General features: G+C 32.3%; 1 protein-coding gene across 3 annotated transcripts in view; it reads left to right on the forward strand.

The window, feature by feature from the left end:
- Positions 1-387: 387 nt before the first annotated feature.
- LOC110998061 (breast cancer anti-estrogen resistance protein 1) overlaps positions 388-25,974 on the forward strand; it is a 75,738-nt gene continuing 50,151 nt past the window's right edge. Inside the window, exon 1 of one of the 3 annotated variants that reach the window (XM_045631619.1) lies at positions 388-475. In XM_045631619.1, coding sequence (XP_045487575.1) covers positions 422-475 — 54 coding nt within the window. In that variant the 5' untranslated portion in view covers positions 388-421. Of the gene's footprint in view, positions 476-4,542; positions 4,911-25,404; positions 25,429-25,974 lie in introns of those variants that run through there. The other 2 variants (XM_045631620.1, XM_045631621.1) reach the window with 2 other exon arrangements.

Raw genomic sequence — 25,974 nt, forward strand, 5'->3', positions numbered from 1 at the left:
TCCCTAACAAAATAGCTGAATTTTAATTGAAACGTAATTGATGAAGATTGATGTAGATAACGAAGGACTAAACTTTTAATTACTAAATTTTAAGGTTAGTTATTAGGTATATTACATAAATGTTTTATTGTACATTATATATGATATGGTAAAGTTTAATTAATAAACATTATGTGGATGTTATTAAAACACTTGTTAAATTTCAATCAATTAAGGTCTTTGCTGGTTTATAAACTGAAAGGTAAAATGTCCTGTAAACGCCTGTCTGTAAACCGCCTTAAGAACCTTAGCATAGAACATTTCGCAGTATGCTGAACAAGCACTAAATAGTATTTGTCAGTGTCGTGTCACAGTTGTGTTATAAACGTGTAAATAAAAAGAATTGATTATTAATTTGAATAGTTATGTGAAGAGCGGAACAATGACGGCATTCGGGAGATGGACTATGTTTGAAAGTGGAATGCAAAATGTACAGGTTAGTATGTTTTTTTTTAATTTTAAATATCGAATGTCACGAGTATATACTTGCCATCGTGTTCTAATTTCCAATTTCAGCCAGTACTATGTATCAGTTGTACTTTGAATAGTTTATTTCTTTAATTTTTAGATTTTTTTAATAATTTGTACGACATTTGGAAACTTTTATATAATATTTTCTAATAATAAAACTTTGGTATGATAACGACAACAAACACAACGATAATTTAATTCGCTTTAATCAATTACCTATGTTTTTTGGAGTTACATTTATAACAACCAACCATGCAACACATTTTAATATTTCAGTTATGCATCTGCAATCACTTTGATACAGATTGCAGCCAGATGTATGCAGTTCATCAATATGTATCACCTGGTTGCTGCGAATTAAAAGCAGACCAATAGTTTTTACCTACTCGCCTCTCTATCATATCATAAACCAAAACATCCATCTGTAGCCTCGCCGTAAAATTCCTGTATTTCGGCAATTTTTTTTTCGACACAATCATCAAAAATTGTCAAAATTAAACCTATTTATTTTAAATAATAATATGTTGAAAAACCAAACTATATATAGGTAAAAACCATAAAAAACTGGTAGTTTTTGACATTTTTTCGTTCAAACAGATCAAATTTCATCAATGTCGGTTCTAGCAGTGGGTTTAATTTATTAATTTTTTTTGGTTATTAAAACGCTATTTGTTTATAATTTAAATTTATTTTAGTGTGTTTATTTGATATTTACGGTTACTTTTTACCGCAACAACTATAAAATCTTTACCAAACCAACGTGCGCCTCTTATCTGTGGGGTCGTCCGTTCGAACCACTGGCGAATCAACCGGCTTTCCTTTCTTTGAGAGCAATTAAACACTCGCTCCCGGTGAAAGATAACATCGAAATGAAATCAGCATGTCTTACACAAAATTGATTCAATGTCAGGTACCTACGCCGATCACCATCTTGCATATTAGGAAACAATGAACGAAAGTGAAACAGAAAACTGAAGCGGAGATCTACAGGTTGCAGTTTTTTTTATTATGTTTATTATAGAGTTACATGGTGCGTTATTATTTTCTAACTAAAATTTAGTAAAACGAGTGCGTACACTTAGGTATAGCTAAAAAATTATTATTTATTTAACGAAGGCAAACTTACTCACTCAAAGGCTGGCAAACTACTAAATATCAGTGTTCATGGGCTGCCATGACTGCCTTTTTGGCCGTTCCGTATACTGTTTTGGGGGCTATATGAGCTATATATATTATATATAATAGGGGGGCTTTTATGAAAAAAATCCATTTGCATTAATGTGTGCACAACATATAAAGAGAATCACTACAACTTTAAAAGAGAAATTAAATAAAATAAAAATTATAGATTAATATGTATACAATTTAAAAATTTCATATATGTACTTTCTCTACTATCTTTCAGTGTTATTAGTGACGGAAACATGACATACGGACGGTCATAAAATCTAATACATACATCAAAGATATATTTAATAAAGCAAATTAATTTTTATTAATCTATAGTTCCAGGTAAAAATATAGTTAAGGTTTTTTAGTCCTCCGAAGGTTTTTTTAATACAATTTGAATGTATGCATGTAATAACATTAGTACTAACAATCGTCATACTTGTAAATTAAGCCTAACTAAATTAAATGTTAATATATTAACTAATTTATTACATGCATTGTTGCTTGTCATGACATCACCTAGTAAATATATTAATATACAATTACAAACTAAAAATATATCTAATAACTAACCTTAAAATTTAATTATTAAAAAATATTATTAAAAGGAGTCCCTTTAGGCAAGGTTCCGAAGATACTAGCAGCGTTCCCTCTTTGAATAGCTAGACTAATTCTTTGTGCGAGGTAGCTGCCAGCTCTTCGTTCTCCTGTGATGTCGACTAACCTTTTTGATAATTCCCTAAAAAGCTTTAATGCGCTAGGACCCCACGGACCAAGGGTCTCGACACCGAATGGGACAAAATCATATTCAGAGCCTAGACCCCTGTATTTGCAGACTTTAGCTTTTTCAGCCGCATCATGTAATTAGTCAAATGCGTTTTGGCTGAATTCACTTTAAGACGAAGACCCGAAAACGTCTGTGCTAGTTGAAGTGATATAATAATAGAAAACTAATGCTGTGTGGCCACTCCTTTGCCGTTTGTAGTTCCTGTTTCTAGGATGATCTAGCTGTCTTATGTTATAATAAAAATACCGTGATTTTGCCTTCTACCTACAAACTAGACGCGGAAAAAATCTTTCAAAACTATTATAAAAGAGTGGCGGAAAGTTTCTTGCCAGTTATTCTTACCCGCTCTACGCCCTTGACTTGCGAATTGGTTGTAAATGTAAATTTACAATTAATTTAATTTGTTTTTTTTGACGTCCATAAGTGTACATGTTTACCTATACGAATAAAGGTATTTTTGAGTTTGAGTTATATTTGCTCATCAATATTCAAGTACCAAATTCCAATCTTAATTAGAAGGGTAGGCATGCGTAGGCGCCTCCGAGGCTGCAAAGTTAGGTGGTTCGCCCACTTTTCCTTTCCGCCACGTTCACCGTTCCAGATTACGTCATTTGCTACTGCACAATGCCTGAAGCGTAGGCGGTCAAATCTAGCTCACTATGATGCACGTTGGCCCATTCACAAATTCAACACCAGACCACAAAAGTACGTATCTAGAAGGCATTTTTTCTTGTTAACAAACATTCCAATAGTCTAAATACTGACTAAAATGTCGTTATTTATAGAAGCTTTTTAAATACTCGGCACATTGATATATTGGTAAGAGAGCAATAAAATGCGAGTTTTAATGTGACAAGTACTTAGGTATAGGCAAACAACATACACGAAGATATCATACAAATAATTAAATTATAAGTACAAAATTAAATTATGATTGATCAACGTTCATCATAATTCGTATTGCTAAGTATGACTATGACCAGTATGCCACAATTGATTTTTTTAGAACAATTTCGACATACAAATAACTCTATAGAAAACCGGTGAATGTGAATACACATATTATATTTATTAAATGATGTACATATTTCCTAAGTACAACGCCGAGTTACAAAAGTTTTATCATGTTGTAGTCATCTATTACTTTAACTGAACATAAAAAGGACAGCCAATTGCATGTTTTAGGTTAGCTGGTGTAATGGTGAATCGGATCAAATATTTTTACTAGAGCAGTTTTGTAATCAACTTTCTTTGTTCATTAACTACTTGCAATTCATTTTTGTCTTCATAATTAAGCCAGATAAAACTTATGGTCAATCAAAACTTTAATATTCATAGACTAGATTCCATCAATTACGTTAAATATAAAAACTACCTTGGCTTCGCCAGAGACAAAAGAACATATTACTTGAAGAAAACAAAAGCTTTGCAGACTCGAGAATATTTAAATTAAGAATATCGGGTCTAGTCTACGGCTATTAAGTTTTGAAACAAGGCACGTATTGTTCATATTTGTTCAGGTGTGCATTGTTCGATGTTATGAGTTCAAATGAATGAGCTCCGGCCGGGGATTTTTGCGTATATTATCTGTAGTACTGCGCATGTGCACTCGATAACCGCACTACGCGTCTGTGGCACGTGTTAGCAAAGGATGAAGGAGGCTGCGTGGTTTGAGATCGTAGTGGGACGTAGAAAACCGTGGGGTGAGCTTGCGCGCGGGTTTGATATTAAAGCGCTTTTGTCGCTATTACTTTTCAAAGCAAATATTAGCACTGGACTGTTCTTTTGTACCTATTTGTTCCGTATTTGTTCAAATACATTTTCATAAATTATATTGGATGATAAAACTCTCATGATCTACAAAAAGAATTTGGGCAAGATGTTTTAAATTTAAAAAAACAGTCGCTTCTTAAAAACACATATTTTAGATTTGGACTTAGCACTTTTATCAAATTATAACAATGAACATTTAACAGCTACAAACAATTAATTCATCATTATCAAGATTAGATAGATGACTTTTATAAAAATGTGATTCATTCAATCGATGGCTATTACAATACAAAAAATAACTTAAATCAGTGCTGTAAGTAATTACTCAGCGCTGTGTGCTTAAAGAGTTAACAAAGTTGGGGCTCCGGCGATCGCGGCATAACCCGACTCGACAGTCAAACGCTCGCGCCATCACAGACGGTCGCATCAGCCAGTGTTTCTTTATCGTCTATTATCTTACGTATCACGCATTTATCGGCATCGGCATAGTTATTTAGTGCACATGAAAATTCTGTGTAGTGGATGTTACTAACAAGGTGTTGTGTTTCCTGTGACCGTCGCCGGGCGGAGTTGAGGCCGTAGTGGCTTATGGTTCAGGCAGAGGGGAGCGGCCGGCGCCGCTAGGAAAATGTCGATACCCCTCAGCCGGGAGACTGTACTCCCCACGCAGGTGAGTTTTACGCTTTTCTCGCTTTTCCGGAAGTGTAACGCGTAACGTCCGCTACTGATCAAACGTAGCTCGTAGCTTGGTAAATAATAGTTGGTTTTCATTGATTATCTGACTGTATGTTTTAGTGATACACAACCGTAGATGACGGATGCGTTAAGTGAGTATTTTCAGAATTATATATTTTATTGTATTAATAGTAAAAATTATCAAAAGATTAAAAATTCTGTGAAATCAGATAACGTTATCTTTGGTGATTTATAATTGTTTAATTGGCCATGGCATAGTATTATATATTGTACCGTTCCATTTGTGAACGAATCTTGCTTGTATTATAATTTTTATTTTCGTTACAACTAATGTAAACGTTTGAAAAGAATTTCCCCCCAAACAGTAACTTGAAGAGTAAAATACATTTTACTTCAAACTTTTATTTTACTATTCAAAATTTGTTTTTAAATAATGTTTAAGATTCATTATTTGAATGAAACACCATATGTACTAATCGATTTTCCTATAAGTATATATAGTTTTAGTTTAGTAGATTTTCAAACATGTTTTATAACATTTATCAGAAACATAAGGCATAGGCATAATAATTAGCAATACTTACATCGTAGTTTATTCAATCAATGGTGGAAACATTAAACCTACAATCTTATCGGTTTATCGTAAGTGTTTGCAGAAAAATTGCAACACTCAAATAACCTTTTCAAACTCTTGACTTAGGTATAAAACTGTATGATATATTTATTTGATATATAAAATTATGTACAAAATTTATTTTTAACCATTTCTAGTGGTTACATTAAACATAAACACTTAGGACCCAGTGTTAAGTTTATATCCGTAAACACAAGCCAATACGTAAATTGTATTCATTGTTACTTGTACTACTTCTAGTAGTTGCACCGACACAAAATTCTGTGCAACCTGCTCAAATACTATTTCCAAACATTCAAGAAAAGAGCATACCAATTTTTAAAAAGCCGACAACGCAAGTGCGTTGAACCTTCTGGCAAACTGAGTGTTTATGAACAGCGGTATAACATCACATAAGCCTGCCCGTTATCCTGCTGTTATTTACAAAAATAAATTTGTAAGCCCTCACTTAGAATTGCTTAAGTAAAAAACAATATAAAGCCTAGTACCTAGTCAATTCTGGATTTACTCTTATCAAATGTGGATCTACTTGAATATCTAAATATAATATATACATAAAAAAAATATAAACTCTTAACAAGTACTTAACTGTTAATTTAATCTGTGCAGAGAATATAATTTGAAGATATAAGTCACTATATAGCCTAGTTTCAAAGACATCTACACATAAGCTGTAACTTCTCGGTATTATTACTACTACTTCGAGTAGTGGAATAGACAGTTGATTTGTCTTTTCTTCTATGTCTCTCTCTGAAACCGTAATTGATTTTAAATTGTCTTAATTCAAACCGAAAATGGCTAAGACAGTATTCGGCTTTACGTTTCAGGCGGCGAGTTCAAGGCTCTATTGATCGAAGGAAGGCGGGTGCAAGGTTGTGCGGCTATTTCGGTTGTAATTTTAGCTTTCTCTGCGTTATTTTAGAAATGTTACTGTGGCTATGTTTACTTATGTGAAAGACAATAAAATTTAGAAGTGCGGTTTCTGTTTATTCCGTTAGTAAAAGCTAGCTTTCTGTCTTATTTGTTTGTTTATTAAATGATTTGTACTTTAATTATATTTACATTTTAATTACGACATTAGATTACTTCAAGTTTAATTTTATAATAATTCGGTTATATTAGTAAAATATTTAGTTTGTATAAAATAACATTAAAATTCACGAAATAAAATAGTTAAGAGTTTTTCTTATCCAAAACATCCATACAATATTATAGTAAACGGTGCGTCTGCGCACATTTCACACATCACTCTTCAGTGAGTCACTACTCACTCTTTAGTGAAATGAGGACTTGCTCATTCAGTAATTACATAGTATGTAACACGTTTGATTCAAATCAATATTAGCTCATTTTGAAATAAATATGATTATATAATGGTTTGCTAATAATGATAAAACAATCTTGATATAAAATCTACTTCGACAATACGCTGCACATCAAGTAGTACCATGTATAGTAGTCTGTGCGGGAAGCGGCCAGGCATGATTATGATTATTACGATTAATAGTGTTCTGTGGAGTATCCTGTAAACTGCGCTAAGTATCGCTCACGCATATCGAAAACGTATTGGATTTTGACAAAAAGAAGTCATAGTTGTCTATTAAACATGTTTGGTATGTACCTCATATACCGATAAATCTGAATAGTATAGAGTACATAAAAGACTAGATTTCGGAAGATAAAATTAATACCAAATGAAAATGCTATTAGTCTTTGCCGAGAGATAAGCCAAAGTAATGGAAAATGTTAACTAAGCTATCCTAAAGCCATATCCTTATCAACTATTGTTCTCTTAGCTTTAAAGGAAACGTTATACAATGACTTTCATATTGAGAAATCACTTTCTATTTAGAATAATATCTCTAGACTATATTTTAGTATGATTTTAGATAAAGTTTTTACTGTGTTGACCACAAATATTTGACTGATTATAAATGTCATACTGCATTTACATTCAGCTGTAGTGAGCAAGGAAGTGGGCAGGACGAGTGTTCTCTTCTTCGTCGACTTCGACTTCGTCGTAAGTATCGCGTTTACACACTCGTCCTGTTCACTATCCTGCTCACTACGGCTGAATGTAAATGCGGCATTAAATATATTTTAACTAAATATTTTGTCCGAGTCTTTATTTTAAATTGTGCAGCAAAGAAAGACACTGATTGGTTTATAAATAAAGGAGTGAATCGATGTATCAGTACATCGATTATTGGTAATGTGTTTAATGAATGAATGAATAAAAGATAATTTATTAATTTAATACTAGAGTGGCTTTAGCGTGCGATTCTCATTCCTATGCCACCAATGGACTAGATAAAAAGACATAATCACAAAACATTTACCGAAATCTAAGGCATCTAAAACATTGCGCCACTGTTTTGGTTAGATTTTTTTATCGAACTGATTATATGGAAAAAATCTCCTTTCACACAGAACGTCACCGTCATAAAATTAAAATAAACAATCTTGAAGACCACTGGTGTTGCAGCAGTATGCAAAATTAGCTACTAGAGTTATTCGCCATTTAAAAATTCTGCACAAACAGCCATCTTGACTTTTAAATGGCAAATTATACAGACCTTGCAAGTTGCCGTGATTCCATAAATATTAAGACTCTAGCTTCCGAGATGCTGATTGTGCATTTACGGTTAGACTTTTTAAACAATTCTATAAGGCCTTTTTCAAAATCGAAATATGAAGTAGATAGTTTTTCTTCAAAGTTTCAAGATTTTTTGTGTGCAATAAGCAAAGAAAAGAAACTATTGTGATAAATCTAAACAATTAAGATTTTTTTGTTTAATGCCTTAACACATATATCTTGCAATTTTATAATCTAGATTTGTTGTAACGTAACTTAATATTATTCAAATACTAAATATAATATCTGGCAAGTCTAAAAAAGTTATACTTACTTGATTAATCATTCATTCTCGATTGTATATTTATCATTATATAATTGTTTTTCATGATCATATCTTAGAAGCAATATATATTCTTGCTTTGTAGTAAGGTAATTTATTTTTTTCCTTCACTTTTGTCATAGTATTACTCCAATACTGATTACGATATCTCAGGAAAGATATATAAGACCATTTTTTTTACCGTTACATAATAGTTTGTCTTTATAATTTCTTAGTCTGGCGCATTCAACAAACATCTATTAACCCAAATTTCTAATTTTTCGTCGTCAATTAGACGCTTTTAGTCAGTCACGATTTATTTTAAGCGAATAACTTCGCACAGTTGTTAAGTGGTTTTCTAATGTCTACTCAAAATGAGTTTGAAAACTGCTGTATTGGATGTTTAAGAACTCCAACATAACCTTTACAATTATTATTTTTTCTGGAACATGAAGCAAACGAAAGTATTCTCATCTTTTGATACCCATGGCCAATCCCAAAGGGATCGCGAGTGCAATGTTGGCCTTTTTAACGTTAGGACATTTTTTCTGTTCTGTATTGGAACTTTTTGATAGAACAGGAGGCAAACTGATAGGAGGATCACCAGATGATAAATGATACCCATGGACACTTTCAATGACCGAGGATTCACAACTGGTGGCCTTATAAAATTGTAACGCTTTTTCTTTATAGAAAGACGGTTCGAAAAAAATATATAATTTGAAAAAAATATAAATAACACAAACAGAAAATCCGTTCATATTTTAGGCGATATCAACTCCGGAGAAATAAATACAGATAATAAAACTATTTCTTCAGCTGTAATACTTTTTGACATTCAACACCTTTTGTATTCAGCCACCGTGACCACGCAAGCTGTAAAGCACGCGAAACGTCGGGAAAAATTTACAATTATGTAAAATAATTATAAGGTTATATTCAATCCGTCAACAAAAGTGTTTTCTTAAAAAAAATATACATTTTTAAATAATAATAATAATTATAAATTAATTAAAACTATGTCACATTAAATACTATAAGAAACAAGTCCCTGTTTTTATATATGGCATTCCTCTTGATATCGACACTTTGATAACAATACGTTACTGTTTTGGCTATCGACTCTTACAATGACAAACATTCATGTTTAAGCACCTATATTTTAGTCTTGGGCATTTGTTTTAATAACAGTTACGTTTTGAGTTGTGTAATCAGAATTGGGAGCAAGTGCACATGTGACAGGACATCCAAAAATAATCCTTTATTGAAAGCAATATACGTCTTCTCAGATGTAAAATTCTTGTGCCTTCGCACAAACGTCAGATTTAACAGAGGAAACTGTGATGATAGATAGATTATATAACTCCCGTCAGAACTGCAGATTTTTACATAGAGAAGACATAGTTCGCCCTCTCATACAAGAGTAGATACTGTAGAGAGTTATATTTGACATTTTTTTCATTTTTTATTTATTTAGTTTTAAAATGTAGGTCATCGCAGTAATCTTTTTATATTAACTCTATTTAAATAAAGAATAATTTTACAAAACAAAAACCTATCATTCATTTTATTACAGAGTTCTTGAATTTGAAAAAGGAACAGATGTAGTAAATTTATATTTTCCTTGAGGTATGTTCACACACATTTGAGCGTAGAATGTGGCCGGTTATGACCAATTAGTAAAAACCGGTGCATCACATTTCGCGTGCGTGATTTCGTGGAACTATCTTCGGGAGCATTGTGAAACGTCCTCGGCGGCGTCCTTTTGCTGCATTTGGACTCGGTCCATATTTGGATAGATTTTCAAACCATATTTGGATAATAACCAATTCCCGAGCATTCGATTGTCTCGCCCTGTTTGGAAACTGTCCTTTTTTGCTATTATATAGATCCTATTTATAGTCAATGACTTTCGAGAATCTCTGATACGTCAATAGGTATTTGATAAGATTTGTTGTTTTTATTTAGGATAAGAATTCAAAGGTGCGAATGTTTTGTTGCTACCGAACTCAAAGCAAGAATAATTTAATCTAAAATCACTGCAGTCATCCATCGAGAATTTTTCAATAATACTTAAGCTAAGTTAAAATTCTTCCTTCGGTAAGGGTCCTTCAGAAACGATCAGATGAGCAATCTGATGAATAAAAAATCACCTAATGTTATATAATAAACAATACTAATAAAAATTTATTATTCTCTGCATGTAAGATTAACAATAGTTTAAGCTAATACGCACAATAGTTTCAATAATTCCGCTCGTGTATGGCTTGGCGCTTGAATATAAATGACCCAGGCTTATTCCTAAAATCATATAGGGTAGCAAGTACCTGGCAAGCTCGTTGGCCCTCAGTTCCTTATACGGTGGCCGACGAGGCCGTGTGCTTCACTTTACGGCTTATACTCGAGTCTTTTAATTATCTTTGCAAATATACTGTATCATATAAATCAATTTGGAAATCATGGGGATAAGATTTATTCGGAAAATACTTACTACGCGTTTTCTTATGTAATTTACTTTCAGCATATGAGAGCACTATTGACGTAGCTGCGACTGAGGTAGTAGGTTCGATCGCCGGCTGTGCACTTTTCTATGATTGTTTAACATTCGCTTGAACTGTAAAGGAAAACGTGCGGAAACCGACTTGCCTTAGACTAAAAACTGATGGCGTGTGTCAGGCACAGAAGTCTTATCATCTATTTGCCCATTACATTGAGATATAATCGTGACACAGAAACCTGAAGACCTAAAAAGGTTTTAGTGTTACGGATTTTTTTTTTATAGAACAGGGGGCAAACGGGCAGGAGGCTCACCTGATGTTAAGTGATACCGCCGCCCATGGACACTCTCAATGCCAGAGGGCTTGCGAGTGCGTTTCCGGCAAATTATTATTATTTAAATACTTACTTTGAAATTGTAATATAATTATAATATACGCTAAATTCAACATGGGTGAATAAAGATTAATGTAAATATAATTGATATTTCTTGTAGTAATTACGTTTAACTTAATTTGTATACGTGCTACTTAAGAGTTCGTTATGAGAGTAAAAAGATTAAAGATATGCCCTCAGGTCGTTGGTTAACAAATAAAAAGGTAACTTTGGTGACCTGGTTCCTTATTTTCCATATTTTTATATAATTTATTTCAAAACGATGAAGGGGTTTGGCCCACAGAATCAAGTGGTACTTTTATAGACTCTGTGTCCAAGTTTATGATATTTTATCTTGATTACAATTTAGGTCTGAATTTATGCAAAAGCCAGCTGAAATATGTTTTGTATCGGAAGAATTGTGAGTACATTAACACTATACCTTGTTAACCTTTAATGTAATTATTGGTAAAGGCCAGCAGTTATCTGTCACAGATTACAGTTTCGACAGTCTTAATATTCACTTCCCAATCCACTGATATTTATTGCACCATTGTCTCAAATACCGGACTCCGCTGAGTCTTCATTTGTGATTTCTAAATTCCTTTGGATTTTATTTATTCCTTTCAGTTGAAGAACTTTTGTAATTTTTTGTTTTTAAAAGTACTTTTAGCACGCGAGACGTTGATTTATGAATTATTTTTTAAATTAATTGCAAAAGAATTTAATATATTCTATATAATATATGTATGTGATTCTAGACCAGTGTTTCCCAAACATTTTTGGGCCAGTCCCTACCTTAGCCTACCTAAAATGCTTATGTCCTCCTATGTAAGATACATAATTTATATATCAAATTTTTTCACTTTAGGAAAAAATTATAGGTTTCAGGAAGAAATTACTAGGAAATTACTAACGAAACAATAAGTAACTTTACAAGACTTAACGAAAAAAGAAATTCATATAATTTTCATGAAGATTTTCTATATTAATTTGTTGAGTTCTTAGATTTTAAATTGTATTCCAATTTGGATAGGTTCAGTCAAGTCTCCACGTAGTGTTATTGTAGTAAGTAAATAGTAAAGTCATTGTGATATACATATATACATTTAGACATGATGCTTCATATTAAACTTGATAGGTAATTGTTTTTTAGACAAGTCTATATTAATTGAACATTATTTCCTCCCCCAACTGAATTAATTACTGATGGTAATTGAGCGAAGATAACACATTGAGCCCAGTGCAGGCGTTATTTCGAGTTAATCAACTAGTTAGCCTCTATCGACCAGTCGCTTTGCACTTGACAACTAATATGGGAAATGCAATTTGCCACTATTGGCAATATCTATATACTCTTTATCCAAAACGTAATTTGAATCATATGCATTGAAAATAGGTACTACGAGTAATAGAAAATTAAAATAGCCTTTGTTCGAGTACCTCATAATTATTACATTAAGTCCATGTCATTATGTTTATACGATCTCCGACGGAGTGAAGGAATCCACAAAATTCTTTCACATGTCTCTCATTCTTGCTATGTCCAATTCTTCCCCGCTATCCCGTTTAGTCCATCTTCACATGTTTCGAGTGGACGTCCTTTCTTTTTTTAGTCTGAGGCATTCCAAGTTAGGATCTTTTTGACCCATTTGTCATCACAAACGCGGCCAATGTGACCGGCCCATTTCCAATTTAGAATAAATCTCTACTGTTCTTAAATTTAAAGGTTGTTAGCAGCTTGAGAAGATGATGCGTTTTTCATGTTTGTAAATTTTTTGATTTTGACTTTTGTTTCAAATTTAAACCGTTCTCTATCTATCTAATTCTTAAAACTTTGTAACAGACAATACACCATTGAGCTTCTATGAAATAAATTTGCTATCATCATAAGAAATTTACTTCAAGATGAATCTAATAAATATCTCTATAAAACCTTATAAAAATAATGTTTATGTTATTTGTGCGAATTGTTTACGTAATTCGCACAAAATTCCATATCCAGAATTACCCTCCAAAACGGCTAGACTATAAAATTCATTAATTTTATAATATTTATTTATCTGAGTGATAACGACCATTCTTATTTCACAAACCCCCTACTAAATAATAAATAGTATTATTTTAAAGTCTTAGTACTTCGACATATATATAGTCAGTGTACAGTATATATAAACATATTTTTGCATACAACATTCATTAACTTTAAGTGCAATGAACGTTAAAAGCGCATCGCAAATTGAAATCCTGGAGCTTATTTTGGAGCTTTTTCGGTGGCTTTAATCTTACGTGAGATGAATATCCCTCGGGAAAAGAAATCACTTTCAAGCATTTTATACCATTGAAATTGCTAGTCATTTCCAAAAACATTTGTAGATTATAAAGTTAATCAAACATGTCTAAAATACTCGTAATGAAAGGGTGGATGCAGAGGTCATGAGGGGTCATGATTCCTAGATATGGTCACGCTATATGCAAAATATTAAACCACTGTTACGATACAGCCTTTGTTTTTGGATATATATATATATATATATATATATATATATATATATACACGAGTTGAATTAGTCATTTTACCCGTGTAAAGAGTAAAGATTTGGGTATTAGTAATGAATAATCTCGATTACTGCGGCGATTTTTTTAAATTATATCATCACTTGAATACTACAATATCTCTGTGAAGAATATGCTTTATTTATTTTAAAAAAATATAAAAAATCGTAATCAAATCATAACGTATATAGCGACGCCAATGCATCCGCCCTTCTTGGATGTATAAATTATGTATTAATATAATGACGTCATCACAAATAATGTGAAAGTAAAAGAAAATAATAAAATTAATATATTTATCGATGTAAGAGAAAGTTATCAAATTGCAAAGGGATTACATTACCGACGCGATTAATTAATTGAAAAACGATATTAATAATATTTTTATCTCATCTTGTCAAGTTATTAAAACGTTCAAAAAGAAAGTATACAAACGAAAGAAATCTTTTGCATTTAAACCCAGTATATATACATGCTGAATGGAAAAATCCGATAGCATGTAATGATATTTTGTTGTTGCAGTGTTCCCGTTTGAAGTCTTCATTCTGTGCGAAGGTTTTCTTGATTATACAAGTGAAATTACTATTGATTATACAAAAAAATACTTTAGGCCACTTCACAAATATGCACCATACTATAAAAATAATACAATAAAGCAATTTTTTTTCCCTACTTTAAAAAAAGATATATCAAATAGATGTTAGTTTCGTTATTATACCAACTCTTAGTCCGTTTCATTATGTTCTGCAGTATGGACCTCTTTTGGCTAATGACCTCCTCCTGAACTTTCCACTGGGACCCATTGTTAGACCCCAATTCTCCCCAGGGACCTCAACTAAGTCACCAGCCTATCGCATTCGTAGTCTTCCCACGTTTCTTTTTGGCTTCGTGACTGAACCATAACATTCATAATTTAACAGACTTTGCACTATAGATGCAGATCCAATTACAGGCTGACACAGCTTGCCGAACATAAACTCACCATTCAACAAATTTTATTTATTTATTTATAATAGGCAAATTCAGCTAGTAGAGTAGCCTAGTAGTAGCTTTCTCCTTAAAAAGGATGTGTTTTTATTTCAGTCTTCAACCTTCTTTAATTAATATAACTAAGGATCCAATTGCTTTAAAGTGTATAAAATATGTAACAGCTAGTTATCTCTAATGATTTCAAAACGAATTATACAAGCAAGTTAGTCTGCTAAAACTCAAAGCGGGGATAAGCGATAACTCAATTAAAACTGAGCTCGCTAGAGACGGAAATTCACTCATTATAAGCACCAATGCTATAAGTAATATCAATAGACTTTGTCTGGGTCCAATTATATTAAACTTATTTAAGTTTTCAAGCTTATTTATTAGTATTAGCAAACATCCATATAATAAAACAAAACACGCCCAAACTCAATAACCTATCTCAATACAATTTTGACCATCTGAGATAGACATCTTAATCCAAATATTGATAATGGTGTGCCAATAGGCAATAACCAATACAATACAAGTTATCCATGGTAGGTCGGATCGGTGTATGTGGATCTTTGTATGAAAATGACAGTTCAACTGTGCCAATAACCTCTCTTAAGAACTTACACCAGTTTATTAAAATAATTAAAATGCTATTTGATACGTTAAAAACATAGACATGTATATTTTAATATTATTATTTGTACGGTTTTATTAACTTGGTTTTGTTTATATTGTTTATCAAATATGACTATGTAAAGAGCGAAGAGATTGCAATCTATCTGTCGCCAAAAATGGATTGTCTTCGTAGGTTTTGGTTATTCTGATGCAGGAGATCGATCGACTGTCACGGTCTGATGATAGATTGTTATCAATCTGAGATTGTGGATTAATTATTGGGTTCGGGTGTTAGTACATACATAATAATGAAACAAACACTGCACCATCGGCGTAATTTATTTATTTATTTCACTACATTTCAATGAAAAAAATTGTGATATCTATTATGTAAAATTTAAGTACAGAATTGACATATTAACTTGTATTTTATGACATAAGAACATAATAACAAGTCCGCAGTTGCATGTATTCCATTTAAAAACAATAATGGTTGAATGTAGGACATGACATTTAATTTTGTACGATGAAAAAGCCTGATTACTATTTTTGCTTCGGTGTAATTACTTTCTTTCCTCAAAGGATTACGCATACATAATTTCGGAACTAGCGTCGTATAATAAAAATTATATGCACCGTTTTAATCCTACACATTATTCTAGTCTATCCACTAACCAATTAGCATTTTGGTATTACATATAGAATTTACGTATGTTTTATAACCCCTAGATGGGAGAGGACTTCCACAGTGAGTCTCCATCGCGTTTTGTCTTGAGCCTCGTATTTCAGTATCTTTCTCTCGTATCTCGTTCCAAGTCTTTCCGGCTCATCTCTTTCATCTGCAACTGTATGACGTCAGACCTGCTTGGGTATCTCTTTTGAGTGTATGTTCTGGTCTGTTATGTTCTTATGTCTATCCATTTCCACTTGCGTCGCTTGATTTGCTGGCTGGAAACCTAAACATTTGTATAGTGTAGTCTATACTTATTTTTTTATAAAATTTTACTTTCTATGCCGATACGGGATTGTTTATTATTGATTTTTAATCAATGTTTCTTTAAATAATTCTAATGAGCTGATAATTGTTATTAATATTTAGTAAGCTATACAATTAAAATACTAATTGAGATATACTTTTGTAAACCGTATATATTTTTATTATGCAAAAAGACTTTTTTAATTTCATAACCGGCATTGTTTTCAGGGAGATTAATTTCAGACAATAGGCTTTAAAGCCGCTTCCGTTTCCTTGTTAAAATAATGGACGGTTTGTTATCGCGAGGGAAAAGATTATAATATTTAATGGCAGCACTGCGAACCATTTTCCAATGCAATTTTAGTATTTATGCCATTGTCAGTAATAGTACTACTAGTTCATAATTCGATATATATACATACGTTCATACTATCCTAAAAATCGCCAAGAATATCAAGATTTTATGCATACTACGGATTTTCTTCCTAATTACACACATTTTTGAGATTAGATCCTCTTTGGAACGTGCGAAGTTTTGAAATTTAAAAATGGAACATGCCAGCTGGTTTTGTTGTAACCGCACGCCGCTACGGCTATAAACAAATTAACTCATTATTCACGAGCGATTTGCAGAGGGCACGGAAATGTTTCACATTGCAGTGCGTTGACACTATACAAGTGTTAGCGTCAATGACCTCGAATCTTATAAAAACTCGAAGCCGACTGCAAATTGACTCCATATCTGACGATGCGACATCGCGGTACTCAATGCCTTATAGATTGATTCTCGATAAACACGCTCTCATTATAAGCCATGTTAGTCCTTGTACATTGAATACCACGAATTCCAATTCTTTTATTAGATTTAATTAGTTCAGGAGATTATAGTATGAGCCGGGATTGTCCCAGTTTTGAACAATTTCATCTCCTTTGACAACTGTCAAATTGCTCAGAGTTTCAATATAAATTGTGACCTATAAATTGTATAGTGTGTATATAAAGTCACAACATAGTTAATTTTATATGTATATTAAATATAGTTTCTCCAGTAATAATATATTTTTATTAAACAGATGGGAAGTCATAAAGGCTTTCCTATGTAAAGTGTTTTAATTATGTCTAAAGGCACATTGGGTGGTCCAATTTCCTATACATCAATGAAAATTTTATGTGTGGATATTTAATCGATTTTATTTACGTTCGTAAAGTACGGCACAGTTTATATACTAATAGTGATAAAGATATCTAATCTATCACCCATATACCTGAGTTGATAACACGATACAAAAATGTCATTATATTCTGCTTTGTGAATATCACATTATTCATTTTAGTCCGAGGTAAAAAACGTTAAAGGTTTGTGGACTCAATTCCCGCAGTTATTCTCTGACTAGTTCCGTTGTACGTAAAGGCATGGCTAACTAAGACATCCTATCTCAATGAGTGGCAGCAGTATCACTTAACATCAGATGAGCCTAGTGTCCTTCTATATAAATAATAATTTCATCTATAATTATTATGAGTTAGAAATCGGTGGCTAAACCTACGACATATTGTAAAGCCATGCTGTAGAGACGAGTGTCTTATAATAATATTTTTAAATTCAGTTTTTAATAAAACAGCTATCCCTTTATACCTTTTATTTTCAAGAACAACAATAATCTAAGTTAAATAATTAGAAAATTTGTATTTTTACAATTTTAGGAAAGGGCTCCTTAAAATTTATTTATTTATTTATTAACACTTCGCTTCATGATAGGGAGGGCAACTGGCAACCTTATCGCTTTCGAGCGATCTCTTCCAGACAACCACTGTGAGTAAAGAAAAAGATAGGCAAGAAGTGCAAAAATACATATCACATATAGTGATTAAGAAAAAACTAAGCATAATAATAAATAAACTTAACTGATACTGGATACATGAAAAAAAAATCAATTATATGTAGTTGATTGTAGTTTTGCATTTGTTTATTAAAGTACTCACAAACATATAAGTTACAATCTATCTATTCTTAAATACCTATAAGAATATATATTTTACGAAAAAAATTCAAAAACAAAATATAATTTTACGAGTCATTTCCATTTTAAAAATAATTATTTCTTTAACAATGCTGATAGTTACCCGATATTAAGCTTTTTTTATAAAATAGATATAGTATCTATTATCATACTTGTTTTGCCTCAGCATATAAAGCAGATAGTAATAGTAATAAATAAACGTCAGCGCTTCTTTACTAAATAATAAATAATAAGTTTATAAATGTAACTGATAATATTCATAATATTACTGAGCTCATTGGTCTATGGTGTATGACTTTCACTGATCAAATTTTTGCTAAAAGCCGGTCCTGCCGTCGCGAAAGTGGTCTGGTGAGCATAGCTTAGAGTAATGTTTCTCACATATATTAAATTGAAATTAAAAAATCATTAAAACTCTCACGTCCCTAAGCTGTAGTGTATCGATATTTTGCAATAATCCACCTTTTATTTCGGCAAGTGTCAAACAAGAAGATAAATGAATGAAATATCTAAAAAAATTAAGTAATGCATGTAGATTGTAAATTTAGTTCTAGTTACAGTCTCAACAAAAGAATATTTTTTGAGTCGTATTAAATTATAACAATTTCGGCGATAAACAGATATTATTTGTGATATAAGGATTTTATAGAAATAGTAACATAGCCATTGCAAAAGTCTCTTTTAATTTTTTTTTATTTATAACTGATTTATCTTTATAGCGAGTGAATAGATTTATCTCTATTCTACTCCCTTGAGTAACCCAATGCATCGTATTCGTCGCTTGCGCTGCTGTTTTCTAATTCCACTTGTAGATCTATCACCAAATCTTACCAACGATGTTTAAATTTGCCTTTCCTTTAAGCAGCGGAGTCTGCTTTTCTTGCTTAATGAGTAGAACACAATACATATTATTTATTAACCCGCTCCAGTACTAGTCTTTGAATTCTGGGCACGTCTGTATAAATTGATATGAACGCACGAATTTAAGAAGCGTTGCGCATAAAACATTTAAAGACATCATTAACATCGATACTATTATAGAATGATAATTTATCGATTTGTCTGAGAATTCAGTTCAAATCATACGTGATGTTTTCAATCTAATGTCTGATGGATCCAATTTCTATGAATCGGATTTTTGATGAGGCCTTTGAAATTTTAACTACGCTTTAAGTGTCATTTTTCATACATACACAAACAGTATATACATACACATATTGTACATATTTATTTATTCACACTTCGTTGCTAGAAAGAAACACAAATAACAAAATACAAGGGATGCAACGGCCGGCCTTATCGCTAACAAGCGATCTCTTCCAGGTAACCCTAGTAAGAGTATATACACCAATACCTTACAACCTTTTAGATCTGAACCTCAGATTTCTTCAAAATAAGATCGAGTACATGTTGGCGAACCTTCCTCATACTTGTATCAATTATAGATATTGTGGTAATAAGTTTGTAACCGTTCTTTACGCCTACACTTGTTGTATGTAGTACAAGTTGCCATAAGCGACTGTCAGATTGTTAAATTCGTGATTTGATAAAAATCGTAGACTGACGGTTGACAGTCGTGATCATGACTTATGCAATCGCAACTTACTTTATTAAGAAATCTGAGAATAAAACGAATAGGGATTTTAAGGGCGTACAGTCATTTTATGTTTTATCTGTGGTAAAGAACCCGCTTTGCTTTATATTTTTCATCAGTTTCATCATCGGACGTCGAGCCTGTGCCACCAGCACTATGTGAAACTAGATGTTCATCGATATATTTCCAAACCAATTCGACTCAGAGTCCTTCAAGAGAATAGCGTACCAATTCTTTAAAGGGCCACTTGCGACCCTATAGGCAATGATTCTATGGGCTATGGTATCACTTAAAATTAGATTTATATAATTAGACTCTCCAGGCCGTTTGTTATATAAAAAATATATCTCCTAAGATTATGAACTTGTATGAATTAAATCAATGTGTATGAGTTAGTTAAATTAGTATCTTGTTAATAGCAATAATGATCTGGGGTAATGAATATTACTGTAAATATATACTTTCTTCATATACTGATAATTCAATTACTACTTACTGCATGGGCACTGGGGCCCAAAAAGTGTTTCAGACTTCCGACGTGATAATCTTCTTATTTCAATAATTCTCTTGTTCATTATTTAAATAAGGAAAACAGATCCAACACAGAGTAGTCAGATTTTTTATCTGTACTAAATTTTGGCTTTTGTTATTAAAGATTTAGAGTCAAGACTGAGCTAAGTATGTCTTTCATATGTCAAACCCAATAAGTTTTTAACATACGGGAGTCGAGAGTTACACTCTATGGGTAATTCATAATCCAAATATTACATTCTATAACAAAACGTTATTAAAATGAACGTAGCCCTTAAGCATGAATGCAATACAAGGAAATGAGAAAAGCTTGCATCATATTTGTATAATTTCTCTTGTTTCACCTAGTATATTAAATTACGTCATCTGTGGTGTTGTTGATGCCTAAAACAGTGTTGCTAATAACATTCTTACTAAAATACTATTAGCATTTTTAAATGCTATTAGTATTTTTGAGTAAGTTTTATTTTTAATTTTTTGTTTGTTTTTCCAATTGTATTATAACATATTTATAATATAAAGCACATTAACCGTGTTAGTGTACACCAATGGTTTGAATTTTAAAATTGTAACCATGGCAACCAACGCGGTACTTTAATCGATGCTCTATTTTGTTGTTATTTTGTGCATTATAATACCAAACATTATTTGCAAATGTACTAAATAATACTTTAATGGAATGCCTATGCAACTTAATGCAATATAAGGGGATCTATCGTCCATTATTATTTTATTTAAATAAATATATATTTTTTTATTTATTAACACTTCGGTCGTTCTATACAGAATTATAATACAATTCACTTTAAACAAAACCAAACAATTAAACGTCGCAAAACAGTTATCTGGAAAATATAAATATATATATATAAATTAGAATTTTAATTGGTTTGTAAGGTTCATTGTACAATATATGTGATACAATATTGCATCAATCATACTCAAACTTTTAATGGCAACACCGAATTAATTTAAAATACATTACGATAAATATTTGAATATAATTTTCAATTCATTTAAAATAATAAGGCCATTGCAAAAAGTTTAATCCGATCGTAAATTATAATTGGTTTATCTCTGAAAGTTCAATAATTAATTAAATCTGAACCTTGAAGCTCAAGCTTTTAATACCGGAAATGTTATTTAAGCATATTAAATTATAGTTTCCAAAAACCGCACCCTATTTCAGGGCCTACTATGACAGATTGAATGTCAAAAGGCGTGAAATGTTGTTTTTATACATATATATCTTCATGTGAATTACAATATTCGTTTGTTGTTTGTTTGTTTGTTTGTTTGTTCCTTTTTGTAAATCTTTTTAGTTATAACATATCATGTATTCCATCTGTGGCTATGTTCTTCGTGTATTTGTTTGATATTATATGTATTTTGTGTTAGCTGTAGGAGTACAAAAAATAAAAATACAATATATTTACTTATTAAAATTTTATGTAACGGTGGAGCAAATTAAATTGTGTCTGACCTCCGCATGGTCGACTCAATACAGGCCAACGTACTTGCGAGTATTCTGGCAGTGTGAGTCTATAAGCGGTTGTCACTAACATCAGATGATCTACTTTTTTTAATGTCACAGGGGGCAGACGGGCAGGAGGGTCACCTTATGTTATGTGATTAAGAGTAAGGCCGCCGGCCTTTGAAGAATTGTTACGCTCTTTTCTTAAAGGACCCTAAGTCAAATTGGCTCGGAAATACTTCAGTGGGGAGCTGGTTCCACATAGTGGTGGTGCGCGGCAGAAATTGCCTTAAGAAAATCTCAGTTGTGGAACGGTGGACGTGAAGGTGATACGGATTGTATTCTGCCAAGACGTTTATTAAATTGCCTGTTCTTTAAAAAAAACAATGATGGTTACCGGTGTCAATTTTTCCGTTCAAATACTTCGTATGTATAATTAACATTATATATTATTCTACTTTGGTGGTTAGTTACTTGAAATAAATATGCATGTTAGCCCTTGATTTCTGATAGACAGGTACACATTGATGAACGTAATACGCACGTATCACGTGTCGAAATTGACGTACGAATGAGTCGAAGTGATGGATGTTATGCAAAATGGTGGCAATTAAACAGACAAGACGCTGCATATGTTTTAATGTATATTGTTGATACTATTAAAGGTAACGTGATCGATTTTACTCTAATCTCGTTAATAATAAATAATAATTCAGTAGTGCTACAACCTATATTGGAATAATCCTTAGACTGCTTCCATATCTTCGATAATTTTTGTCACTATACACAGTACAGTGTCTGACATTTGTCATCTATTTGTAAGTGAAGTGCTAATTGAGCACGAAAGAAAGCTTTGTACAGCCGTGATGCGAACGCCTGTCCTCGAGGCCACATAACCACTTATGCAGTTATGTAAATAATTATAAAATAATCCAATTTTTAATAATGATAATTATCCTGAGAAAAAATGTAACAAATCTTTATAAGATTGTAGGCGTAAAACATAATAAAAAAATATAGTGGTCACCACCACATAAACCACTTATGCAGGTAAGTTAATAGTTATAAAAGAATACAATTTATAATAATGATAATTATCCCAAGAAAAATGTAAATCTTTATAAGATTGTCGGCGTAAAATAAATAAAATTTCAAAAATCTAAGACAATTGTCGTCTAACCTCTCTTGACAATGCAAAGGCAACATACCTACATAGACAAAATAATCTACTTATATAAAAACATCTATTATTGACGTGAAACTTGATAATAAGAACATTCTAAATCTACTTCATTACAATACCTCAAATATCAAAGTATGGAAGCGTTCTTTAGCAAACAAACACTTTATTCAGTAAACTTTTAAAACTAGGCTGCCTCGAGGAGCCTTGTGAAGCTCATGGAGGCGTTTGAAAAATTACCTTTAAAGGCAGCGTTTAAATACATTGAGCAACAACAGGGCTCTCGGGAAAAACAATTTTGTGACACCTGTTGCTTGCATTTAAGGTTTCATTTAATATTTCCATTGTTGGGAAATTTGATTGTTCAGGTGTTTATATGACTTTACTATTTAAGGATATCACATTTACAACTCAAATCACAATAACAGCTTTATAGTTGACAATTTTCTACTGGTAAATTTCAGGCCGAATTTTTTTGGGAATCGGATCCAGGTCTTCATTATCAACGTCATCTTTAGCTTTGCTAGTATATTTCCCTGTCACAATTTATCTCGTTCTTCTTGCATCCAACACTTTTTGTTTCGAGGTCCTTGACAACATCAATCCACCAACACAGCCTCGGTCTACCGGATTTTCTTTTCGCACTAGGTTGTGAGTTCAGTAAGGACCTTGAGGTTGTAATCTGCCATTCGGAGCAAATGTACCAACCAATTGAGTCTTTTTAATTTTATGAATTCGACAATATTGGTGTCAGGGATATTCTTAAGTTCTTTATTGAACCGTCGCGTGTGGTCGCAAACAGAGCCAACAATTCTTCGAAGAATCTTCCAAATGAAAATAAAAGCAAGATCATCTTTCTTACTACGGCTTTCAGCCCTTCTAACAACGAAACAGTAAATTAAAAAACTAATAAACACTAAAAAGATGTATGACATTGTCTAATTCAATTGCTTACTAACAATTAAAAAACACAATCTCAAGTGATACACTTCTATATTTTGTATTTAAGCTAAGGGTTTTATTTGGCAATACACACATAATCTTCAAAGAGCTGATCAAATTTTTTCGCTGGCAACACTATCAATTTCGCGGCCATTATACCTTTAATCTGAAAGTGGTTTCACTTTACGAGCGCCAAATTCGTTTATATTACGTATTATGGGCATATGCAAATTTAATCACTTGTTGTTTATTTACAGCCGAACGGACTGCTTCTCCGGAACGCGTTTCTTTATTACTATCATTAAACTGATTTATTAGTCTGCAGTCTATTTCTAATTTAGTTTTTTGTATTTCAAAAAAACGAGTTTTTTAAGTGCCGAAGTTACTTCATCATTGTCTTTGATTTTCTATAGTATGAGTTGTCTATGAAATAAAACACAGTCTACGATTGGCGATAATTGCCTATGTTGTACCTGTCACCTTTCTTGTGGATAAGTGTCAGATATTCTTAAAGCAATGACTTCTGCTTAAAGAACATTATCGAATAGATCAGAAATTATAGATAGGCCAGTGTTTTTTGCTTTAAAAAGATACGTATATCATTCTAATTTATATTTATTTTACAATTGTATAAATTACGTCAATGCGTCTATGCTTATTAGCTTATATTAACCGTAATATATCAGAATTAGTTTGAACTATAAATCTTATGTGTAACTAAGGAAGCCGAAACTGTTATTGTAATCTTTATTAAGTAGATAACAATCCATATGACCTTTTAAGGCAGCTAGAAGACAAACAATCTCACGGCACAGCTATCTTTATTATCCTTAGAGATTCAGTGTAGAGGTTATCAACCTTCGAAATTTAAAAACGTGAACTTCATCTAGACAACCCTTTGACAATTTGTCGATCACAGTATCCATTACGTTGTGAGTTTTCTAAAATATTTTTTTACAGAAGAATAGCTTTTTATCGTCATTGATAATGACGATAAAAAGCTATTCTTTTTTATTGAATACTCTATTTTCGTTTGCTATCAAAAATAAAGACAAAATTTTATTCTTCTTTTCATGTAGTTGCGAGAACCAGCTTAATATAAAACGATTTATTGAGACGCCAATTGTGTCACAATACAATGTGTGAACGAATTGTACGATATTTATATTGAATTGGTATAAAGGATATTTATTGTTCCAGGTATGTTCGAGTTATAGAAACCAGACATTGAGGTAATTTTTTAAATATCATATGAAACTGTCTACTACATTTTTTGGAGGCTAAATACTTTTTAAGACTGATATTTTCAACTTTACCTATTTCTATGTCCATTATCAACAACATTAACTTTAAAAATTATTAAAATTGAATCGTCGACGGACAGTTCCTTTCCGAGCGGATTGAGCCCTTGTGGGGTCTGTCTGCATCTTCTACCGCATTTATACCGAGAGTATTTAGAGAAGTTGTTCACATTAATACTTGCAACTAAGCTGCGTCATCGGACACACCACAACCTATTAAGCGTTGAGCAGTTTTTGCCGCGCACCACCAGTATGTGGAACCAGTGAATTATTTCCGAGCCACTTTGAGTTAGGGTCCTTCAAGAAACGAGAGTGCCAATTCCTAAAAGGCCGGCAACGCACTCACGAGCCCTTTGGTAGTAAGAGTGTCCATGGGCGGCAGTTTCACTTAACATCGAGCCTCCTGAGCCCCCTTATCTTGATAAAATAATAAGTCCCTCGAGAAATAGCCAGTGTATCGGGCGAACAACAACAACG

This window comes from Pieris rapae, chromosome 16 (genome assembly GCF_905147795.1).
Source record: "Pieris rapae chromosome 16, ilPieRapa1.1, whole genome shotgun sequence".
NCBI lineage: Eukaryota > Metazoa > Arthropoda > Insecta > Lepidoptera > Pieridae > Pieris > Pieris rapae.